This window comes from Ochotona princeps, chromosome 4 (genome assembly GCF_030435755.1).
Source record: "Ochotona princeps isolate mOchPri1 chromosome 4, mOchPri1.hap1, whole genome shotgun sequence".
Classification (NCBI taxonomy): domain Eukaryota; kingdom Metazoa; phylum Chordata; class Mammalia; order Lagomorpha; family Ochotonidae; genus Ochotona; species Ochotona princeps.
The window spans coordinates 69541050-69561782 of NC_080835.1; the positions used below are offsets into that span (position 1 = coordinate 69541050).

Sequence of the window (20733 nt, forward strand, 5' to 3'; positions counted from 1 at the left end):
TGCTGAACTCTGTCTCCTCCTCATATGCTTATAGCCCCAGAGTCTTCCAGCACTTTGTGAATGACTTGGATCCTCTCCAGTCTTGGTGTACATGCACATGGCCTTAGGACAAACTTCCTCCACCTGTCACTGTGACTTCCAGCTAGGAGGGCCACACTATTCATTCTTCATTCTTTCTTGCTATCAAGATCACCACGACTACAAAACCTGTTAGTGAGGAGGCAATGCCCAGCACCCCCCTTCAACCATGATATCATGATCGCTCTTCAACCATGACATAATCTCATTCCTGGCCATATTGGTCAAAACATCTCTTCAGTCAAGCTGGGGGTGGGTAAAAGGAGGGACAGGAGCTGCCCCAGACAAGGACACCTCAGAGCTTGTTTCTTAGCTGGTGTTCAGCAGTTTTTCAAGCATAGACATTACTGGATGCCTTTATTAGATGTCTGGAGTGCTGAAAATTATAAAAAAAAAAAAACTGTGTCCAACATTACAGTTGCTTTTAAGAAGCTGACTTCCTTGCCCTACTTTAATCACTTCCTGTCTTGGCTTCAAGACTACTAGCTTATTAATGTTGCAGTCTTTGCTTAATTCAACCTCATATTTACTGTAGCCCAGACACAATGCTGGATAATAGGGTTGGACAGATGAGTAAAACACAATTGCTACCTCCAACATAATCATTCAGGGGAGGGGTAGAAAATGGGAGTTAAAATTGGGTAAATAGGCAGGGCCAGCTTTAATCTAGTAGCTACTATACTCCAAAGACTGTGCCGGACTTCTTCATTCTTTCATTTAATGATCTGATGAAATAGTGTTTTCTTGATCACCACGTGAGCCCTGTTGAAGTATTAGCACAAATTTTGAAATGAATTTTTCTGTTTTTTACTAGAACGGAAGTATAACAAAAGCGAAAATAACACAATCTAATTTTTGCATATTGGTTAGAATTAATTTAATCAAAGAAAAAGTAGCATATGAATATAGTTAGACATTCTTAAGATTGCAAAGCTAAAAAGAAAAATTCCTCTTCACTTACCTCTTGTGCTAGATACGTTTTCTTAATTTTTATTTTTTTAATTGATTACATTGCATTATGTGACACAGTTTCATAGGTACTGGGATTCCTCCCACCCCTTTGCTAACCCTCCACCCATGGTGGATTCCTCCACCTTGTTGCATTACAACAGTTCAAGTTCAGTTGAGATTCTTTCATTGCGAGCATATACCAAGCATAGAGACCAGCATCTTATTGTCCAGATAAGTTCAATGGCTTGTTGGGGAGACCATCTCTGGTCTGAAGGTAGAGCCGGCAGAGTATCATCCCTATTGATTTTAACAATTTCTTATAAGTTTTTCTGTACATGGATTAACCTGTGTCTGTCTATGTATATGTATATCCTAATTTATACAGAAGAGCTCATGTTATCATGCCATTAGACATTCAGGTTTTTTGTCTTTTCCTTTATATTGAATATTTTAGTTTTTTTTCTGGACTTGATTGTTTTTGTAGCATAATGTTTTTTTTATTTAATTATTTATTATGTTGCATTATGTGACACAGTTTCATAGGCTCTGGGACTCCCCCATCTCCTCCCTGTACCCTCCCCCCAGGATGGATTCCTCCACCTTGTTGCAGTATTACAATTAAAATTAAGTTGATATTCTTTAGTTGCAAACATATACCAAGCATAGAGTCCAGCATCTTTTTTTTAAATTTATTTTATTGTATTGTTGTTGACAATGTTTACGTAGTTAATTACGGTTAAAAAAAAAAAAGGTTCAGGGGGTATAGAGAAGTGGGTAATACTATTATGTCCATATTGTTTCCATCATGTATCCGAGGTAAAGGGGGATATTGAGGGAGAAGCCCCACCCGGTTTCCCGCCCACCCCAAGTTCCGGATATGGGGCATGCTCTGAGATTCTTGCTCAAGTGGTTTTAATAGTTCTCCAGTTATGAATCACTGCCAGTTTTGCTCGATGAGGTCGTCCACTGATTGATATGGCCCATCATAAAGTCACCGTTTGCCCCATATTTTGCTGTCAACAACATTTAGCTGAGGTGGTTGATTGACCTGTTCTGTCTTCTGTCTTTTCTTGGTTAGAGTTCTGAGTCCAGCAGTTCGATTGGGGAAATCTCCAAAGAAACTTTGAGGTATTCCCAGACTAGATTCTTGTATGTTCTAGCAAGCACAGGGCCCGTAACAGTCCATCACCCCAATCAGCTGGTGGTTGCAATTGCTAGGTTGGTTCTGTTTTCAGTCCCGAGTTGCACTGGAACCAATGGGTGTTGCAGTCCAGTCTGGTTCTGCCCAGCACACACTTGGCCCTTCCAGTGGGAGCTGCAGCCTAGTCGGGGTGACCCACAATAACCCCCACCAGGCCCGCCCCCTACCCTGGTTTGCCAGTATGTGTAGCAGTAGACCAGTCTGTCCCCCATCCCATTTGGCTCTTGTACTTGCCAATGGGTATTAGTTCCATCTAACCAAGTCAACCATCCAGCCCTCACGGATGTTGTTGAGTGCCTCTCTGTCTAGCCACCCCAGCCCCCATCCTAGTTTTCATGCCCTCCCACGGGAGTAGTGACCCAGGAAGGGGGAACCCACTTTTTCCCTCCCAGGTCTCTCTCAGTCCCAGTTTATGCACTCTTTAGGTGGTTCTGTGATTTGACTTGACAGAATTAGCCCCCAGTGCCAGCTTCTGCCAGCTGATGCTGTGGCTAAGCCCAAACATCCCTCACCCACTCTAATTTATGCTTGTACCCACGGGAACAATCAGCCCAGCCTGGCTTTTCCCTGATTTAGTCCACATGCAGCTCACAGGTGTTACAGCCTTGCTTAGTCTGGTCTGTCCCCATCCCAGCCCAAGCTCTCCAGTGGGAGTGGCTGTCCTGCGAGGGGACCAGCCCCTGAATCCCCCTGCCATTTCTGTCTCTCCCTTCCTGGATCTCATGTGTGCTGGTTGGGTGCTGCAGTCAATTCCAGTGCAGGCAACCACGCCCTGGCATTCCATAATGTGTACTGGTTTTGTCGCGACCAAACCCAGCTCAATCCACACTCTGTTCTGGTGTTCGGATTTGCCAGTGGATGACATGAATTGATTCAGCCTGGTCTGCCCCTGACCCATGCCGAATGTGTGCCAGTGGGAAACTTTCCATTGCCTGTTCTGGGCTGTTTCCAATCATGCTTCTTGCGCTTACCTGCAGGGACTGTGTCCTGCCAGAGGAGTTGCCCAGGCTCCTCCATCAGAACCCCTCCCAATGCCAGATTTTGTGCATACCAGGGGGTCCTTGAGCCAGCCCTACTCAGTTCACCTCCTGTCCTAGCAGGAACAGTGAGTCCAGCATGTTATTGTCCAGATAAATTCAACAGTTTCTTGGGGAGACTATCTCTGGTCTGAAGGCAGAGGTGGCAGAATATCGTCCCAATCAGTTAGAAGCCCCAGCATAACATCAGCAACAATTTACAGCATTATGGAATTAATTGACATGGTATTGGGTAATCAATACGTTATAACAGTGCAAGTTCTTAACTACATCCTGTGACTACTTCATTGACCCTTCAATTTTTGTTTGTACACAGAACCGGCTGCTATACATCCTAACGTGTCTATAGGGTACTATTCAGCTGTCTCGTGTCTGTTTTCATTTTAGTATTTAGCAGTTTATTGTGTTGATGCATAATTTTGCTGAACTTGGTAGATTTTAGGATAATCTATACTGGCTTATAACTAACAAGGCCTTTGTCAACAATTGAGGTGCAGAACAGTTTTAGGAGGGGTGTGCAGAGAAATCCTCCATCCCCCAGTGAGGGGTAACTAATCTTTGTGTCCCATCTAGTAAGGTATGTGGATCCACGCTGATCTTTTCCTGTTTGGTTCTAAGCTTTCCCTGTATTTCTCTGACTATCTATTCTATGTTTTTTTTGGGGGGGGTGGGGGGTGGGTTGCTCCGGAGCAATCCTGATGGTCATTGCAAGCGAGGGTGGGGATCCAAAGTTGGAACTAAGTAAGTCCCGAAGGAAGTTTGCTGTTCTTCTATTGGAGTTGAATGTTTTTGAAAAGCAGAGTTAGAAAGATAGAAGGAGAGGGGAGAGACAGAGAGAGAAGTGTTAAATCCACTGGTTAACTCCCTGAATGGTCAAAGTGGCTTGGACTTGGATGAGCTGAAGCCAGAGGCCAACAGTTTCTTCTGGGTCTCCCATGTGAGTGTCAGACACCCAAGCACTTGGGCCGTCCTCTGCTGCTTTTCCAAGTTCAATAGCAGGGAGATGGATCAGAAGTGGAAAAGTGGAACAGCTGAGTATTGAATTGACACTCAAATAGTATGTCAGCATTGCATTTGGCAACCTAATGTGCTGTGCCACAATGTAAGCCCCCAAATTTTCTCATTAACACACATGTCTAGACTATTTTTTAAGAAAAAAAAACCCTGCAGTTTTGCAATATTCTACTGTATGAATGTGCTTGAGGTTGCTTCCATTTATGTCTTTTGACAAACTTTTTCAAGTATGTCTATGAGTATGTTTGCTGGTTCTATGCAAATACAAACTTTGTGTTTTGGGGGGCAGGAATTGGCAAGTTGTCCTCTGAAAGAGTGTTCCTTTTACTCTTCTACCATTGGTTAATGAATCAGCTTATTACAAAACACAAGTTCTCTAAATTCTCAAATATGATAAGCATAAATGCTTTGTAAAAATCTACTTACCTCAGAGCATGTATAATCAAACAAGTAGTGTTTTTTGTTGTTAATGTATGATTGTTCAAAATTTTATTCAACTCTTTTGGGGAATGACTTTCAAAATGACTTAATAACTTATCCACCGGTAGATCATTTCTTACTGTATAGTCATGCTTAATTTCGGATTCCAAATGACAGTCTTCACTTTGAGTGACAACACCAGTAGTTTTATGGGGATTTTAGCTGCTCATTTCAATAACAGCCACCAGCAGCTACCAATAATAATAAAAAAGCAAAGCCCATTCAGTAAATTGTAAAATATATATAAACAATTACTATTTGCATTTGTTTGTATCATGTAATCAGAACAAAATAAGAGATCTCAGTTGAAGCTTAAGACACAGCTATCTCCTATTCCTTTTCCCCAACTCCTGATACTTACTACTTCTTATTTAATTTTAGAAATTCCTAAATGATACATTGTACTCCTATAGCTTTGGATAAGGACAGCGTCAAATAAAATCACTCAGTCATTTTTTTCAACAGACACATGGTAAGCGCACACATGTGAGTGCAGTAATGAACAAACAGTTGCCTGGTACTTGCTTTCATGGAATTTACAGTCTAACACAGGAGACAGAAATTTACCAAGCAGTCTCTCTCTCTCTCTCTCTCTCTCTCTCTCTCTCTCTCTCACACACACACACACACACACACACAGAGTTTATATCTGTAAGCATATATACACTTGAACACATTTGGAGACCATGGATATGAAGGATTTTCAAATGCTATGAATAGATGATATCTGATGTTTATGAAGTGATTAGTATACACCAGGCACTGTGATAATGTCTCAGTAATCCTATAGGGGATAAACTTATAATTATTGTCATCTTACAGTTATGAATCTGAGAGTCATAGGAAAGAAAGAAATTCGAAAGATAATGGATCTTATTCCAGGCAATCTAACTTCAGTGGCTATAAAATTAACTATGAACTTTGCTTCCTCTTCTCTGTGTGAATGCCTTTTAGGAAACAGACCTAATGCAGGGAGTTCAGGAATGCTTGAGCTAGGCCATGCTGGAGCTTGAAACCCATACTTAACATATTTGACTTTCATTCCAACATTAGTGGGAAGTCATGGAATCATTTTAAACAGAGAACAATGTAACTGAACTTGAGATTGAAAGACTTTATTCTTGCTGCCATTCATGCTTGGAAAATGGAGCAGAGAGGAACAACTGTAGAGAAGCCAGCCAGGAAGTTATTTTGGAAGTCCAGGATAGAGATGATGGTACTACAGATTGCAGTAGAGGAAATGGATAGATTTGAGAAGAAGCACGGGTAGGACCTTCTTGCGGTTTTGAAATGCAGAGGGAGGAGGTAAGAGTACTTCCTGTGTTTCTGGATTGTGACATTGGATACTGGGGACACCTTGCACTGAGATGGTAGCTGAGGATCTGATCTGGGAGAGAGGTGAGGATGTTCCCCAGGAAGTATTGCTTTTGAAATTTCTTGCAGATGTCAGGTGGATCATTGGATATCAGTGCCAAGGTCAGAGGTGATGTCCAGTTTGGAGATGACAGGGGGAGTCTGGCATGTGAGTTTGGTGGCACTGTGCAGATGGGTTCTAACAACAGAGTGGGCATACGACAGATGGAAGGAATCAACATCATGCTTTTCAGGTTTCTGAAGTGAATGGCAGACAAAGGAGAATGAACTGGAGGACACATACGTGACAAGCGTCACCCTGATTTCTTCTCCACATCTCCCATGTATTCATGGCACATAATCTGATCTCAATAGAACTAGAAAACCTGCAGAGGCAGTAAATATCTTATCCTTCCTTCCAATCTCTCATGATATCCACACAAATGCCAATTCTATAATAAGTCCCAAAGAATCCATTATGTCTTCTGCTTTTCCTTCACTTCTGCAGTTGATGTCAAGTGACGTGAATTTAAATCTTCCTAATTGGGATAGTAGCTTCATCAGAAAGTTACTACATTGAAAATTTATTAAGTTCCTGGGTCTGGGTAAGAACACCTTGTACACACCCCCTCATTTTGTCCTCATGTTCCTGTAAAGGTAGGCATCAGTGTCCCAGTTTTACTAATAGAAAACAGACACTGAGAATTAAAGGAAATTCCTTCAATATTTTAGCAAATAGATTTAAATTCAGTTATGTTTGATTCTGAACTCTGGATCTGTGTTTTAACTGTGCTTTATCGTTTCTTGGAAGGAGCCCTGTATCCTGATGGAACATCTGGAAGGAACAAGGATGATGATATGGTTCCTCCTGGCAAAAACTACACCTACGTCTGGCCAGTGAGAGAAGAATATGCACCTACTCCAGCAGATGCCAACTGCCTGACGTGGGTGTACCATTCACACATCGATGCACCTAAGGACATCTGCTCTGGGCTGATTGGCCCCCTGCTGGTGTGTAAGAGAGGTAAGCCGGCCGTCCAAATCTCCAGGACCTTTATCCAAGATACCTGATGTGTTGAAACTGAACACAATTCAGGTCTTGATTCACCCACCTCCCTTGTTCCACACATTGGTTCTTCTACCAAGCTTCCTAAGAAGAAGGAAATTCTTCTAACATGGAAGGTAAATCTGACACTGTAGTAGAGAGAATTAGTTCTAAGAATTATCATGACCAGGCTGAATCACCTATATGTTTCTTTCTTTTTTTTTTTAAGAGATAGTGATCTATATTTTTTATTTGCCCATTTGTTTTTATTTATTTGTTTTACTGGAGAGGCAGATATATAGAGATAAGGAGATGCAGAAAGACCATCCATTCACTGATTCACTCCCAAAGTAGCCATGGGCACTGAAGCTGAGCCAAATTAATGCAGGAGCCAGGAGCTTCTTTTGGGTCTCCCATGCAGTTGCAGGGTCCCAAGGCTTTGGGCCATCCTCTGCTGCTTTCCCAGGCCACATGCAAGGAGCTGGATGGAAAGCTGGGTGCTGGGATACGTACCGGCACCCATATGGGATCCCAGCGGATACAAGGTGAGGATTTAGCCCACTGGGTCATCATGCTGGGCCTCATCTATGCTTTTCTTAAGAAAATGACATTGTGTAACACTATACATATGAAAGTGAGAAATTTAGTCAAATGCTCAAAGCTGCTTTTTGCTTTATTATTTCACCCAATGGATCAGTTTGTTGATTCATTTTGTATTAATTGATTCGGTTTGCCTATACTTTTTCAATTACTTTAATTTCTTTCAGGGATATTCAGTTTTTGAAGTGTGAAGTTATGAAGATTTCTATTTTATACTTTTTTTTCCTATACTCTGTCATTTACTTGACAGTCTCGCTGCATTTTTTTCTGTGGGTTATTCTTTTAGGTATAGATCTTTGACAAAGGTCCCAATTTTCCTGACACAATTGGCAGAAAGGAAAGATCACTGTCTTAGTCCATTTTCTGCTTTTGTAACAAAATATTTGAAATGGGCAATTTGTAACAGAGTGAGGTTTATTTAGGCTTATGATTCTGGAAATCCAAGAGCAGTACACCATAATCTTCTCTGCTTCTGCTGAATGCCGTGTGCTGTTCCCTGTGTGGTGGCAAAACACTGCAGGTGTACACAAGTGGAAGTGATCATGTGGCAAGAGAGGAAGCAGAAAAGAGCCAAACTCACTGTGTAACAACTCACCCTCCCTTGAGGGACCTACCTTAATTCCTCTGTGAGGATGGAGCACCCAGGATATAGCTAACTCTTGACGGTCCTACCACCTCTCTATTTTCAACATGAATTTGGATGGGCATAAATCATGTCTAAACCATAGTACACACCTTGATTTATCTCACCTGAGACTTTTTTATTTCCTCTTTTCGATGCACCTGATAGGTATCCTGAATAGATATTCAGGAACCAGGACTGATGTGGATCAAGAGTTCGTTATAATGTTTACTCTAGTGGATGAGAATCAAAGCTGGTACCTTGATGAAAACATCAGGCATTTCTGCACTGATCCCAATTCAGTTGATAAAAAAGATGCTGTTTTCCAGAGGAGTAACAAGATGCATGGTAAGTATTTCCCTTCAACTCTGTACCAGTGCCTTTATTAATAACAAGGTACTATACTGGATACAAAATATCTAGATGTGTTGTACTTAGTTTTGAAAAGTTTGTGTTTTAGTGATGAAAATGTTTTTTTTTTTTTTTTAAAGATTTACTCCATTTTTATTACAAAGTCAGATATACTGAGAGGAGGAGAGACAGAGAGGAAGTGGAGCTGCCGGGATTAGAACCAGCGGCCATATGGGATCAAGGCGAGGACCTTAGCCACTAGGCCACGCTGCCAAGCCCAATGAAAATGTTTTTAAAGAGATGGTACATGTTCCATGGTACATGTCAAAACTTAAAACACTTTGAAAGAACACAAAGCAATAAATACATGCTAAACCAGCTATGAAATATGAATGAAGCTGTGGTACAGAAAATGTCGGGATCAATGTCATAATAGGAAAGAATGTAAGCCCGATGACTAGTGGGTTTAGAATGAGAGAGGGAAAAAGGAGAATGAGACGGACATCACATATAATAATTCTGTGCTTTGCAACCTCTGCTTGGTCGGTAATTATTTTCTGAGTGACTATTAATATTAAGAACTATACTATGCATAAAGTTTAAATATGCACTGGTGAATATACTCTGTTTCACAGACATTCCTAAATTAACAAAATTTATTGAGAGAGCATCCCCTATACACCAGACTGTGTGTAATTTTCAACTTCAATGTAAATCTTCCACTTCATTCATTGACAAGTCTCTAAAAACCATCCTAACTGAAGCAGTCTAATGTAGTCATAACATCCTAAGAGTAAGACACTGGTATTGTGACATAGTAGATAAAGATGCTGCCTTGATGGTAGCACCCCAATGAGTGCTAAGTCATATTCTGGTTCTCTGCTAATTGCCTGTGAAAGCCATCCAGTTCTCTGTTAATGGCTATGGAGAAGCCATGGAAGGTGGCCCACTTGTTTAGGTTCCTGCCACCCATATGGAAAACTTGAATGAAACTCCTGGCTCCTGGTGTCAGCCTGCCTCGGTGCTGGCTGGGGTGGCTATCTGGGAAGTGAACCAGCGGAAGGATGAGTTTGCCTCACCACGCCTGCCCCCTCCTCTGACTTGCAAATAGATCTTTTTTATTATTTTTAAGTTCTAAGATAAAGGGAGGGAGCTAAAGATCATCTGACCTCCCCAGTTTATAGGTGAAGAAGCTGAGGTCTCAAGGTACCAATGATTGTCTAAGGTCAGAATGAGAAGATGAGTTAGGAAGTTGCCTCAGAGAACCTGGGACAGAAATCTCAGACCAGCAAGTTTTGATCTGGCTGTGTTTGATCATGATGACAGGGAGGTGTGAGTGCCATGATACTGTTTCCACTGGGCACCCACCCTGTTTTTTCTGCTAGTGATATTTCTGCAACCTTAGTGTAGTCACACTTGGCAAGCATTTAACTTATTTATTTTGTTGTTGTTGTTATTGCTATTTTCCATGATACAGTTTTGTAGATATAGGGAATCCCCCCTACCTCTCCCATTCTTCCCCATTTTCCCCTCCCACCATTTCTTCCCATTTAGGAACAGTTACAAATTTAACTTTCTGCTATTTAAATGTATCATGGCATTGCAGGTATAGGCAAGGTAGCAAATCTAGTTTCAAATTGTCAAGGTGTATTTAACTATTTCATTGGGAGTCCTACTTTTATTTGGGAGTAGAGAGGTATACTGCAACTTATTTTCACTTTGCAGTATGCTAGTCTCCATTACACAGTTCATCTATGTGAATATATGTATATATTTGTTTACCTACATATCTATTTGTTTTGTGTAAAGGTGACCTAATATCAGAGAGAACATATGGTATCTTTGCTTTTGAGACTGGCTTATTTCATGAACCATAATGGACACCAGTTGTTGGCAAACATTTGAGCAGGGAAAGAAGTAAGGGAAAGGAGAGGGTGAAGGAGACAGGCAATGAAGGATGCAGTTAAACAGAATCCTCAGTTCACATCATTGCTACAATCAGTGCTATTCCTGCTCTCGACAAAATGGGAGTGATCTCAAATATACTGCTGAGAAGCACCAACTGATAGTGATAGTTTTTTAGACTTGTCTGCACGCTTAATTCCTCTCACTGTGTTTAATTCTTTTGAAGTGGAAGCATCCAAAAGAAAGAATTATGTAAGATATAAAGACTATGTTTAAAACAAAAGCTTATCTGTGTGGATGCAGATAACTGGAATCAATTTTTCTTGAACACTGTCAAAGAAAACTTAGACAAGTTTGGAGGAAAAATTAAAGAAATAATATAGAAAATGCTCAATCAAGCTAAGATTTCTTGATTAAATTAGTTGTGCTTCTTAAGTCATTCTCATAATCACAATTGCCTTTAGCTCAATTGGAATTTAAGAGGAAGTATTGTGGTTTTTGAACATTCAGAATTAATTTATTTTCTGCACTTAATAAGTTCTGGCTATTATTTCGGTAACTTAGAGATATTATTTGGTGCCAGTTATGATGTAAGCACAGTCTGCAATATTCTGCCTTCCCAACATCCAATAAAACAACTGTTCTCCCTGATTTTTAAAATAATAAAATATAAACATGTAGTTTTTCAAAGACTTCTTGTTTGAAAAGCAGTGAGAGAGAGAGAGAGAAAAGAGAAGAGCTCTTCCGTTATCTGGTTCACTATCAAAATGGCCACAACAGTTGTAGCTGGATCAATTTGAAGCCAGGTACCACGAGTTTTTTCTGGGTCTGCCACATGGGTGGCAAAGACCCAGGAACTATGACGTTCTTCCATTGCTTTTCCAGGTCAGCTAGATTGGCATTGACTTAGTCAGGAATCCATCCAGCACTCATATGGGATGGCAGCACTACATGCCATGGCTGATGCCATAGTGCATAGTCTTTTTTATTATTAATTATTTTGCATTATGTGACAGTTTTATAGGCTCTGGGGTTCCCCCCCACCCCTCCCCATGCCCTTCCCCCATGGTGGACCCCCCCCCACCCTGTTGCAGCATTACAGTTCAAATTCAATCAAGATTCTTCCCTTGCAAACAGATGCTAAGCACATAGTCCAGCTGCTCATTGTCCAGATGGTATGTACAGCTTCTTGGGGAGACTATTTAGCTGCGATCAACCCCTAGTGGTTTTAATATTTCTCTAGTTATGAATCACTGCCAGAATCGCCACTCCCAGTTCGATGAGGTCATTGTAGAGTTCTCTGGTTGACACTGTCCATCATAGAGTCTTCATTCGCCTGGTTTTCGCTGCCAACATGTATCTGAGATGGTTGATTGACCCGTTCTGTCCTCTGTCTTTTCTTGGCTAGGGTTCTGAGTCCAGCTGGTCATTGCCACAATCAGCTTGTAGGTGCAATTCCTGGGCTGGTTTGTTTTCGGACTGGAGTTGCTCTGGAACCAGTGGGTGTTGCAGACTAGGTTGGTTCTGCCTAGCACATACTCGGCACTTGCGTCAGCCAGTGGGGGCTGCGGCCTAGTCAGGGCGACCCACAATAATCCCCACCAGGCCTGCCCCCTATCCTGGTTTGCCTGTGTGTATAGCAGACTAGTCCAGTCTGTCCCCCATCCCATTTAGCTCTTGTATTTGTCCCTGGGTTTTAAAGCTTAGTTCTGATTAACCAGCTTGGCCATCCAGCCCCCACAGATGTTGTTGAGTTCCTCTCTGTCTTAGCCACCCCAGCCCCCTTCCAAGTTATCATGTCCTCCCGTGGGAGCAGTGATCCAGGAGAGGGGAACCCATTGTTTCCCTCCTGGGTCGTTCACTGTCCCGGTTTATGCACTTTCCGGGTGGTTCTGCGATTTGACTTGACAGAATTAGTCCCCAGAGCCAGCTTCTGCCAGCTGGTGTAGCGGCTAAGTCCTTACACCCCTCATCCATTCTAATTTATGCTTGCCCCAGTATGGGATAATTTGCTTAGTCTGTCTTTTCCCTGGTCTAGTTCCCATGCGGCACACAGGTGTTGTAGCCCTGCTTAGTGTGGTCTGTCCCCAAACCAGCCCATGCTCTCCAGTGGGAGTGGCTGTCCGGTGAGGGGACCAGCCCCTAAATTCCCATGCTGGCTCTGCCCCTCCTGGTTCTCACGTGTGCTGGTTGGGATCTGCAGTCAAATCTAGTACCCGTAACCTCGCCCTGACATTCCACATTGTACGCTGGTTTTGTCGCAACCAAACCCGGCCCAACCCACACTCTGTTCTGGTGATCGGATATGCTAGTGGACAACATGCACTGATTCAGCCTGGTCTGTCCCTGTCCCGTGCCAAATGTATGTCCGTGGGAAATTTTCCATGGCCGCTTCTAGGCTGTTTCCTATTGTGCTTCTTGCGCTGACCTGGAGGGTCTGTATCTTGCCAGAGGAGTTGCCCAGGCACCTCCCTCTGAGCCTCTCCCTTTGCCAAGTTACATAGTGCATAGTCTTTAACACGTTATATGGATCTCCTAATGAGTGCATTTCCTTTCCATTTTGTTGTATAATATGTCACTTAGTAAAGTACATATCATATGTCAGATTCTTTGCTAGTTTCCAGTGGCAGTAAAAAGAACAAGCTTGGGTGTCTAATTACAGGAATCAGTTTGGTGCAGAAGACAGATATGCTAGCAAAGGCTGAGGACAGGTGGGGACAGGTCCCTCCTGTTCACCCCTGACCAGTTTATGGTACTCAAGGCTGTTTTCAGTATGTGCTGACCTTCAGTTTTAGTGAATAATTTCTCTCAGAAAAGATCATTGCAAAGCCTATAATTTTCTTCTGGGATTTTTTTTTTTTTTTTGAAGAGTCAAGCTTTGAAACCTTTGCAGCCACTGACTTGCACTGATCTTCTGGTATGCTGTTTGTTCCTGGTCCTGCTTGCCTCTGCAGGCGAGTCTCTCCCACTAGTGTGCTTCTGTTTTCAGCTCTCAATGGGTACCTCTTTGGAAACTTCCCTGAGCCTGAAATGTGTGTGGGTGAATCTGTGTCCTGGCACCTGTTTGGAATGGGGAATGAGATAGACATCCACTCCATCTATTTCTATGGCAACACCTTCATCAGCAGAGGGCATCGGACAGATGTTGTGAACCTGTTCCCAGCCACCTTCCTCACAGCAGAAATGATAGTGGAGAACCCTGGAAAGTGGATGATAACCTGCCAAGTCAGCGACCACCTGCAAGGTAAGAAGGACAAAGATGGTATGGAGGTGCTTAGAATAGTACGACTAAACCATACCATTACTGGTACTCACAAAATGTCTGCTTTGGATAGACTTTTAGTACAAAATTGTAATCTGTATATATATATATATATATATATTATATATATATACAGGCACATATGCATCTATATACACACATGTACATATATACATATACACACATATATATGATTTATTTATTTTTATTGGAAAGTCAGATATACAGAGAGGAAGACCTTCCGTCCACTGATTCACTCCCCAAGTGGCCACAAGGGCTGGAGCTGCACCAAACCTAAACCAGGAGCTTCTTCCCAGTCTCCCATGTGGGTGCAGGGTCCCAAAGTCTTGGGCCGTCCTCAACTGCTTTCCCAGGCCACAAGCAGGGAGCTGGATGGGAAAGCAAGGCCGCTGGGATTAGAACCGGTGCCCATATGGGATCCTGGCACGTTCAAGGTGAGGACTTTAGCCACTAGGCTACCGTGCCAAGCCCTGTATATACTTTTTTTTTTTAAGGTTTATTAAGGAGTCTTTATTAACCAAGCTTGGTGATAAAAGAGCATATTACAAATAGCAAATCACAAGTCCATATGGCAATCCAACCAATCATAATCCAAAGAGGAACAAATGGTCATTATCTTTAAGTCTATCCTTTAAGCTGAAGACCTATGTCCCAGCTTCCCCAACAATATAAGCTATCCTAAGAGACATACAACGAATAACCTGGACACACTTACAAAGCTGCAGACATTCACCTTTCCCTGGCTTCTCTGCCCACATTCCATCACTGCTAGGCCTCACCTCTCCTGGAACTCCTGATAGTATACAAATGAGAAACAACATTACTATATCCATTGTTCCATCTAAGCAGTACAGAGGGACCATGCTCAGGGGATTACCTGTCCTGGACCAGCCAAGAGTCGAGGTGCTAGAGTAATGGAAGCTCCTGACCAGAAAGAGAGACCCTATATATTTTTTATAATATGCATTACCATGTAATTTTGAAGTTCTCATGTGTGCTTTTAGAAAGGAGTTGATGGCAAATTCTGAGTACTGAGCACTAGGTAAGACTCATCATTAGCATGAGAATGATGATATGTAAAGGATCTGGTTTAAGGTAGTGAAAATAGGAACAGGTAAAAATGTGTCCATGAGGTAGACATGCACTAAACTTAAGTAGTGCAGGTGCAGACATCCAACTGTTCAGGACTGCTTTGGTAACACATGCCTGTTCCCCTCAACCTTATGCAGCTAATGGCAGCATGAGCCAGTTAGATTCTTTCCAGTGAATTTTATTCAAGAATTTATCAGTTAGGAGGTGGGTAGCCTGTTTGTTGTGTCTCCATCCCATATAAGACTGCCTGGATTTGATGCTAAACTCTGGCATCTAATTTTAGCTTCCTCGCATTGCAGGTGATGATTTGAATTGTTGGAGCCTTGTCTCCCAAGTGAAAAACCTGGAGAAAGTTCCTGGCTCTCAGCTTTGACCTGGTCCAGCCCCCAGCTATTGTAGGCATTTGGGGGGAAACCAGGAGATGGGAGCTCAGTATGTCTTTCTCTCTCAAATGATAATAACTGTAATGAGTTGATAAGTTAATATGTCCTGGATATTCCTCTGGGAAGACAAAGAAAAATAAGGCAGATGTCTATTTCTCAAAGGTTTTTGTGTTGTTAGACATGGGAAGATGTTGTAACATTCAAGTCAGAACATTAGTGTGCTAAGTTTAGCCAGGAGTTGCGAAATAAATTGCTGTTTATACATTCACTGAAATACAGTATTTTCTAAAATATACCTGCAGAATTTTTTTTGCTGAAAATTTGGAAAATACATACAATTAAATTTTTAAAATCAATTATATGTAGAGATAATAGCATCAGATCTCTTAAAAAGACTTATTTTATTCTTATTGAAAAATCAGATATACTGAGAGGAGAGACAGAGAGGAAGATCCTCTATCCGATGACTCATATCCCAAGTGGCTACAATGGCCGGAGCTGTGCCAATCTGAAACCAGGAGCGCAGAGTCTCCTCCGAGTCTGCCATGTGAGTGCAGGGTCTCAAGGCTTTGGGCCGTCCTCAACTGCTTTCTCAGCCACAAGCAGGGAGCTGGATGGAAAATGAGGCTGCTGGGATTAGAACCAGCGCCCATACGGGATCCTGGTGCGTGCAAGGTGAGGACTGCAGCGCTAGGCTACCGTGCCAGGCCCTAACATCACATTTTGATAAATATCTTTTCTTGTAGTGCCTTAACCACCATGTCAAATGCCTCTGCCCCTTTTGTTATTTAAAAAAATAGTTTTTATATTCATCTTTCTTGTAAGCATTGATGAGTTAATTTTTGAAAGACTTACAGAAAGAGGGCAAGATGCAAGGAAAGAGAGGAGATTGTCCGTCTTCTGGCTCACTCTCCAGGTAGCTGCAGCAGCCAGCACTGGGCCAGGTAGCCAGGATTTGACCTCTGTTGTCTCATGTGGGTGGCAGAAGTCCAAACACTTGAGCCACCATCAGCTGCTTTTCCAGACCATCAGCAAGGCGCTGGATTGGAAGTGGAAGAATCGACTCCAATCAGTGCCGATATAGAGTGCCAGTGCCACAAGTGGCAATCTTACCAACTACCCTAATCATGTGTCCCATTTGTTATAAATATCCCCCTAGTCATTCTTATTCTTTTGTCTTTAACTTTGTTTAAGGTTTGATTTTCTGTATGAAATTTTAAGTGTTTACGGCATTACATTTTTCCATCTTTTCCTTAGTTGAGCCTTTTGAACTTGCCTTGTGATTTTCTTCTGTTTTGTAGCTGGTATGCTGGGCCAATACAATGTTGGTAACTGCAAAAGCAATGTCTCTCACTCTAACGTGAAGGGTCATCAAAGGCGCTACTTCATAGCAGCTGAGAAGGTTCTTTGGGATTATGGTCCTCAAGGGTATGACAAATTTAGTGGTCTTCCCCTGAATGCTTCTGGCAGGTAAGCACTCTTTGTTGCCGACCCTTTGCTCTCGTGTGTTTTCTGGACACTGCTCTGATGGAGACATGCCACCTAGATGGCAAAACGCTACTGCTTAAGCAGGTATTAGCACTGTTACTTAAGAATCACTGAGAACCGTCAGAGTAGTTACTACTTGAGACTGGCTAACTTAAAAACAAACTTTGGATTCACTCATTCATTCATTAATTCATTCAAACAGCAGTGGTGAATGCCATGAGAACTACTAAGCTGGACCCAGAAGCCTAGTGGATAAAGTCCTTGAATGCACCAGGATCCCATATTGGTGCTGGTTCATATCCCAGTGGCCCCACTTCCCATCCAGCTCCCTGACTGTGGCTTGGGAAAGCAGTCGAAGACGGCCTGAGGCCTTGGGACCCTGCACCCACTGGGAGACCTTGGGGGATGTGGCTCTGGGCTCCTGGCTTCAGATTGGCCCAGCTCCGGCTGTTGTGGTCACCTGGGGAGTGAATCAATGGATGGAAGATCTTCCTCTCTGTCTCTCCTCCTGTCTGTATATCTGACTTTCTAATAAAAATAAATCTTTTTTTTTAAAAAATTACTGGGCCCGGTGGCATGGCCTAGTGGCTAAAGTCCTCGCCTTGAACGTGCCAGTATCCCATATGGGCGCCAGTTCTAATCCCAGCCGCTCCACTTCCCATCCAGCTCCCTGTTTGTGGCCTGGGAAAGCAGTTGAGGACGGCCCAAAGCTTTGGAATCCCGCACCCATGTGGGAGACCTGGAAGAGGTTCCAGGTTCCCGGCTTTGGATTGGTGCAGTACCGGCCGTTGCGGCTCACTTGGGGAGTGAAACATCGGATGGAAGATCTTCCTCTCTGTCTCTCCTCCTCTCTGTATATCCAGCTTTCCAATAATAATAAATCTTTTAAAAAAATTACTAAGCTCACAATTCAGAGTAGGCAGTATTGAAGAGAAAGTAAGACAGTGTTCTCAGTGGAGATGAGCTCTTGAGTTTGTGGGAAACTTGAGGCAAATTATGAGTAAACTTTTTTCCTCTGACCAATAAAATTCAAATTTTCCTTCAAAACCTAACTCTATTATCATCTTTTAAATGAAGCCTCCTTGACTCCTGGGCCATAATGAATCATTTTATCTCTAGGATCCTAGCGTACATGGGATTTCCTCATTGAACCCAGTAATTCATTAAATGGATGTGAACCCCCGTCGCTATTACAGACTCACACACATGATGTCTGTGAAAACACTTACAAGTGTTGGGTGTAGTATCCCAGGAATGATTATTGTTACACTATGACCTTTCTATATTTGAAGTATTTAAAAAATTCTCTTATGATCAGTCATATATACTTTTTGTTTAATTGCACATTTCATTCATTCACTGTTCGACCAAATTAATGTATTTGAATCTTACTGAAGAATTTGTGTGAATCACATGTGAAAACTCTGTTACCAATATTTCCTATTGTCCAGTATCTCTTCATAAACGTAAGAATTAGTATTTGCATTTGTGTTATATAAGCCCTGTAGGATTCTGAAATGCTTTTTGAAATATAAAATCTTAAAGTATATTCAATCAATAAATCGCAATGAATGAAGATGTGATTAAAATTCAAATGAAAGCACAAGGTACTAGTTTACATGAGGGGGGTCTAAGATGTCTAAGACTATGTTCTCATTCTTAGGTGGAGAAAGTAGCTGTGTGAACAGGTCACTTTATAAGCTACAAATAAGAGAAGGATGAATTACCCAGCCAGTGAATTCATTGGGTATTCAAAACAAGCCATGATAGTTAGGAAACACTTAGAAGAAGTGGGATTTACATGGGACCTTGAAGAAGGATGGAATTTAATTAAGTGAATACTGAACAGATGTAGTCATGGTTAAAGAAATCAGAATTAGTGTAGTGGAAGGTTTACACAGGACAGTGGGTATTTGCATGTAGGAATAGACAATGCATTGGAGTATAATGAGATTTTTTGCAACTTTTGAACTTTATTGGCAGTGGGAAGAATTTAGAATTTGGAGGAGGTAAATGACCATTCACCCTTTTGCAGACTAGTGTAGTATTTATGCTAAAACCAAAATGAGCCTGTGAGATAGAAACTGCAGTGTATGGTTAGGAGTTTCATACAATAATTCAAACCCAAGGTGATAAGGAATGAATTGGGTTGTGGCCGTGGGTGGGAAGGAACAGGAAAGATTCAAAAGGCATATAGAAAAGGAGAATGCAATTTTTAACAAAGTAAGGATGGATACAATAAGGAGATTAGAAGTTGTATGACTGTATTTCACAACTTTCACATTTCATAGATAGTCTATATGATATCTCTCCATTATTGAAGCTATTTGATGACCTAGACACTCCACTCCTTAATTTGCCAGGTGTGACGGAACTTCCTATATACATAGGCTATTCAGCTTGACATCAGCAAGGGTTGGAGGGTTGCTTATTCTGCAAGGAGACCAGTGAGCGCTTTGTTACTTTGTAAGACACCATTCTGGGATGCCAGTGTTGCTAAGTAGGCATTATTTGCCAGTCTCTTCTGTGATTGGATCATAGAGGAAATAAATGCAATGGCTAAGGGAGAAATGAATCTGACTATTTTCCAGATTCTGGAGATTTTGAAGACTGCTTGGTGATTGATGGGAAGTTTGCTGAAGCCTGAACTGTCATTTCTGGGGAGATGGATGGGAAAGTAGGGTAAAGACAACAAGACTCCAGAACTAAGGCATTTGGATGTGGTGAGGCATGTTCTCAGTCAGGTTCCTGTCTTTCCACAGTAACTCAGAGTTCTACTTCAAGCAAGGGAACAACCGAATAGGAGGGAAATATTGGAAGGCTCAGTATGTGGAATATGTTGATGCAACTTTTACTCAAAGAAAGAAACCCTCTGACACAGAAGCCCATCTTGGAATTCTTGGTAGAGTAACATCATTTGCGTGTCTTGTACCAGTAATGTTTTAGCTGGATACATACATGTACTTAGAGCAACTATTCTGCTTTTCATTCATTTTGTTTCTTGTCACTCGTTTCCCCCACTGATGTTTTCCAGGCCCAGTCATCAGGGCAGAGGTGGGTGACACCATATTAGTGACATTTGCCAACAAAGCTGACAAGGTCTACAGTATTCTGCCCCATGGTGTGTTCTATGACAAGGCATCTGATGCAGCCCCAAATGTAGATGGTAAGTCTTATTTTGGGCTTAGGAAAATTAGCACATGACAGAGCTAACACCTTAGGCCTAGGGAATCCTGGGTCAAATCTTAGTCCTTCCCATTATGGGCACAATGAGTTTGGTCAGCTACTCCAACCCTCTAGGCTTTATTCCTCTAATCTATCACATAGGAATGATAACACTCAGTTAACAGGGCTTTCTGGAATGCAATGGAGAGAATTCAGGAACAGTGAAACTTACCATAGGCTCTTAGGAATCACTATTTTCTTTCTATTTCCTTTAGGAATATAGTGAATCTCATAAATACGTGTTTAAAGCTTGCATTGCAGAAGGCCCATAGGAAAGGCAGCTTGGTCCAGTGGCTGCAGGAATCATCCTTGTGTTCATCCCACCATTTTTGGAAAACTCCTGGCTTCTGTGTACCTGTCCCTATTATGACAACAGACACCATAGGCCATCAGGGCTAATTTCTCTTGCTGAAGTGTGATACCAGACCAAATGTGAGGGGATGGAGGGAGAAACTTTGTCTCCAAAACCCATATTTGACCTCTTCTATGGCTGCAACATTTCTTTATACTTCTCTTCCTTGATCAAAATACTCACAGTAAATAGGAATAACACCATGAATAACCAACATATTTTCTTTATTTTAACTCAGAAAATGTATTGGACACTGTATGCAAATCATTGGAA

General features: G+C 41.9%; 1 protein-coding gene across 1 annotated transcript in view; it reads left to right on the forward strand.

Moving 5' to 3' along the window:
- Positions 1-20733, forward strand: part of HEPHL1 (hephaestin like 1) — an 84691-nt gene that overhangs the window by 36168 nt on the left and 27790 nt on the right. The window contains exons 3-8 of the mRNA XM_004585173.4: positions 6926-7138; positions 8550-8729; positions 13627-13881; positions 16697-16865; positions 19646-19785; positions 19918-20049. Of these exons, the coding sequence (XP_004585230.2) occupies positions 6926-7138; positions 8550-8729; positions 13627-13881; positions 16697-16865; positions 19646-19785; positions 19918-20049 (1089 nt within the window). The remainder of the gene's footprint in view (positions 1-6925; positions 7139-8549; positions 8730-13626; positions 13882-16696; positions 16866-19645; positions 19786-19917; positions 20050-20733) is intronic.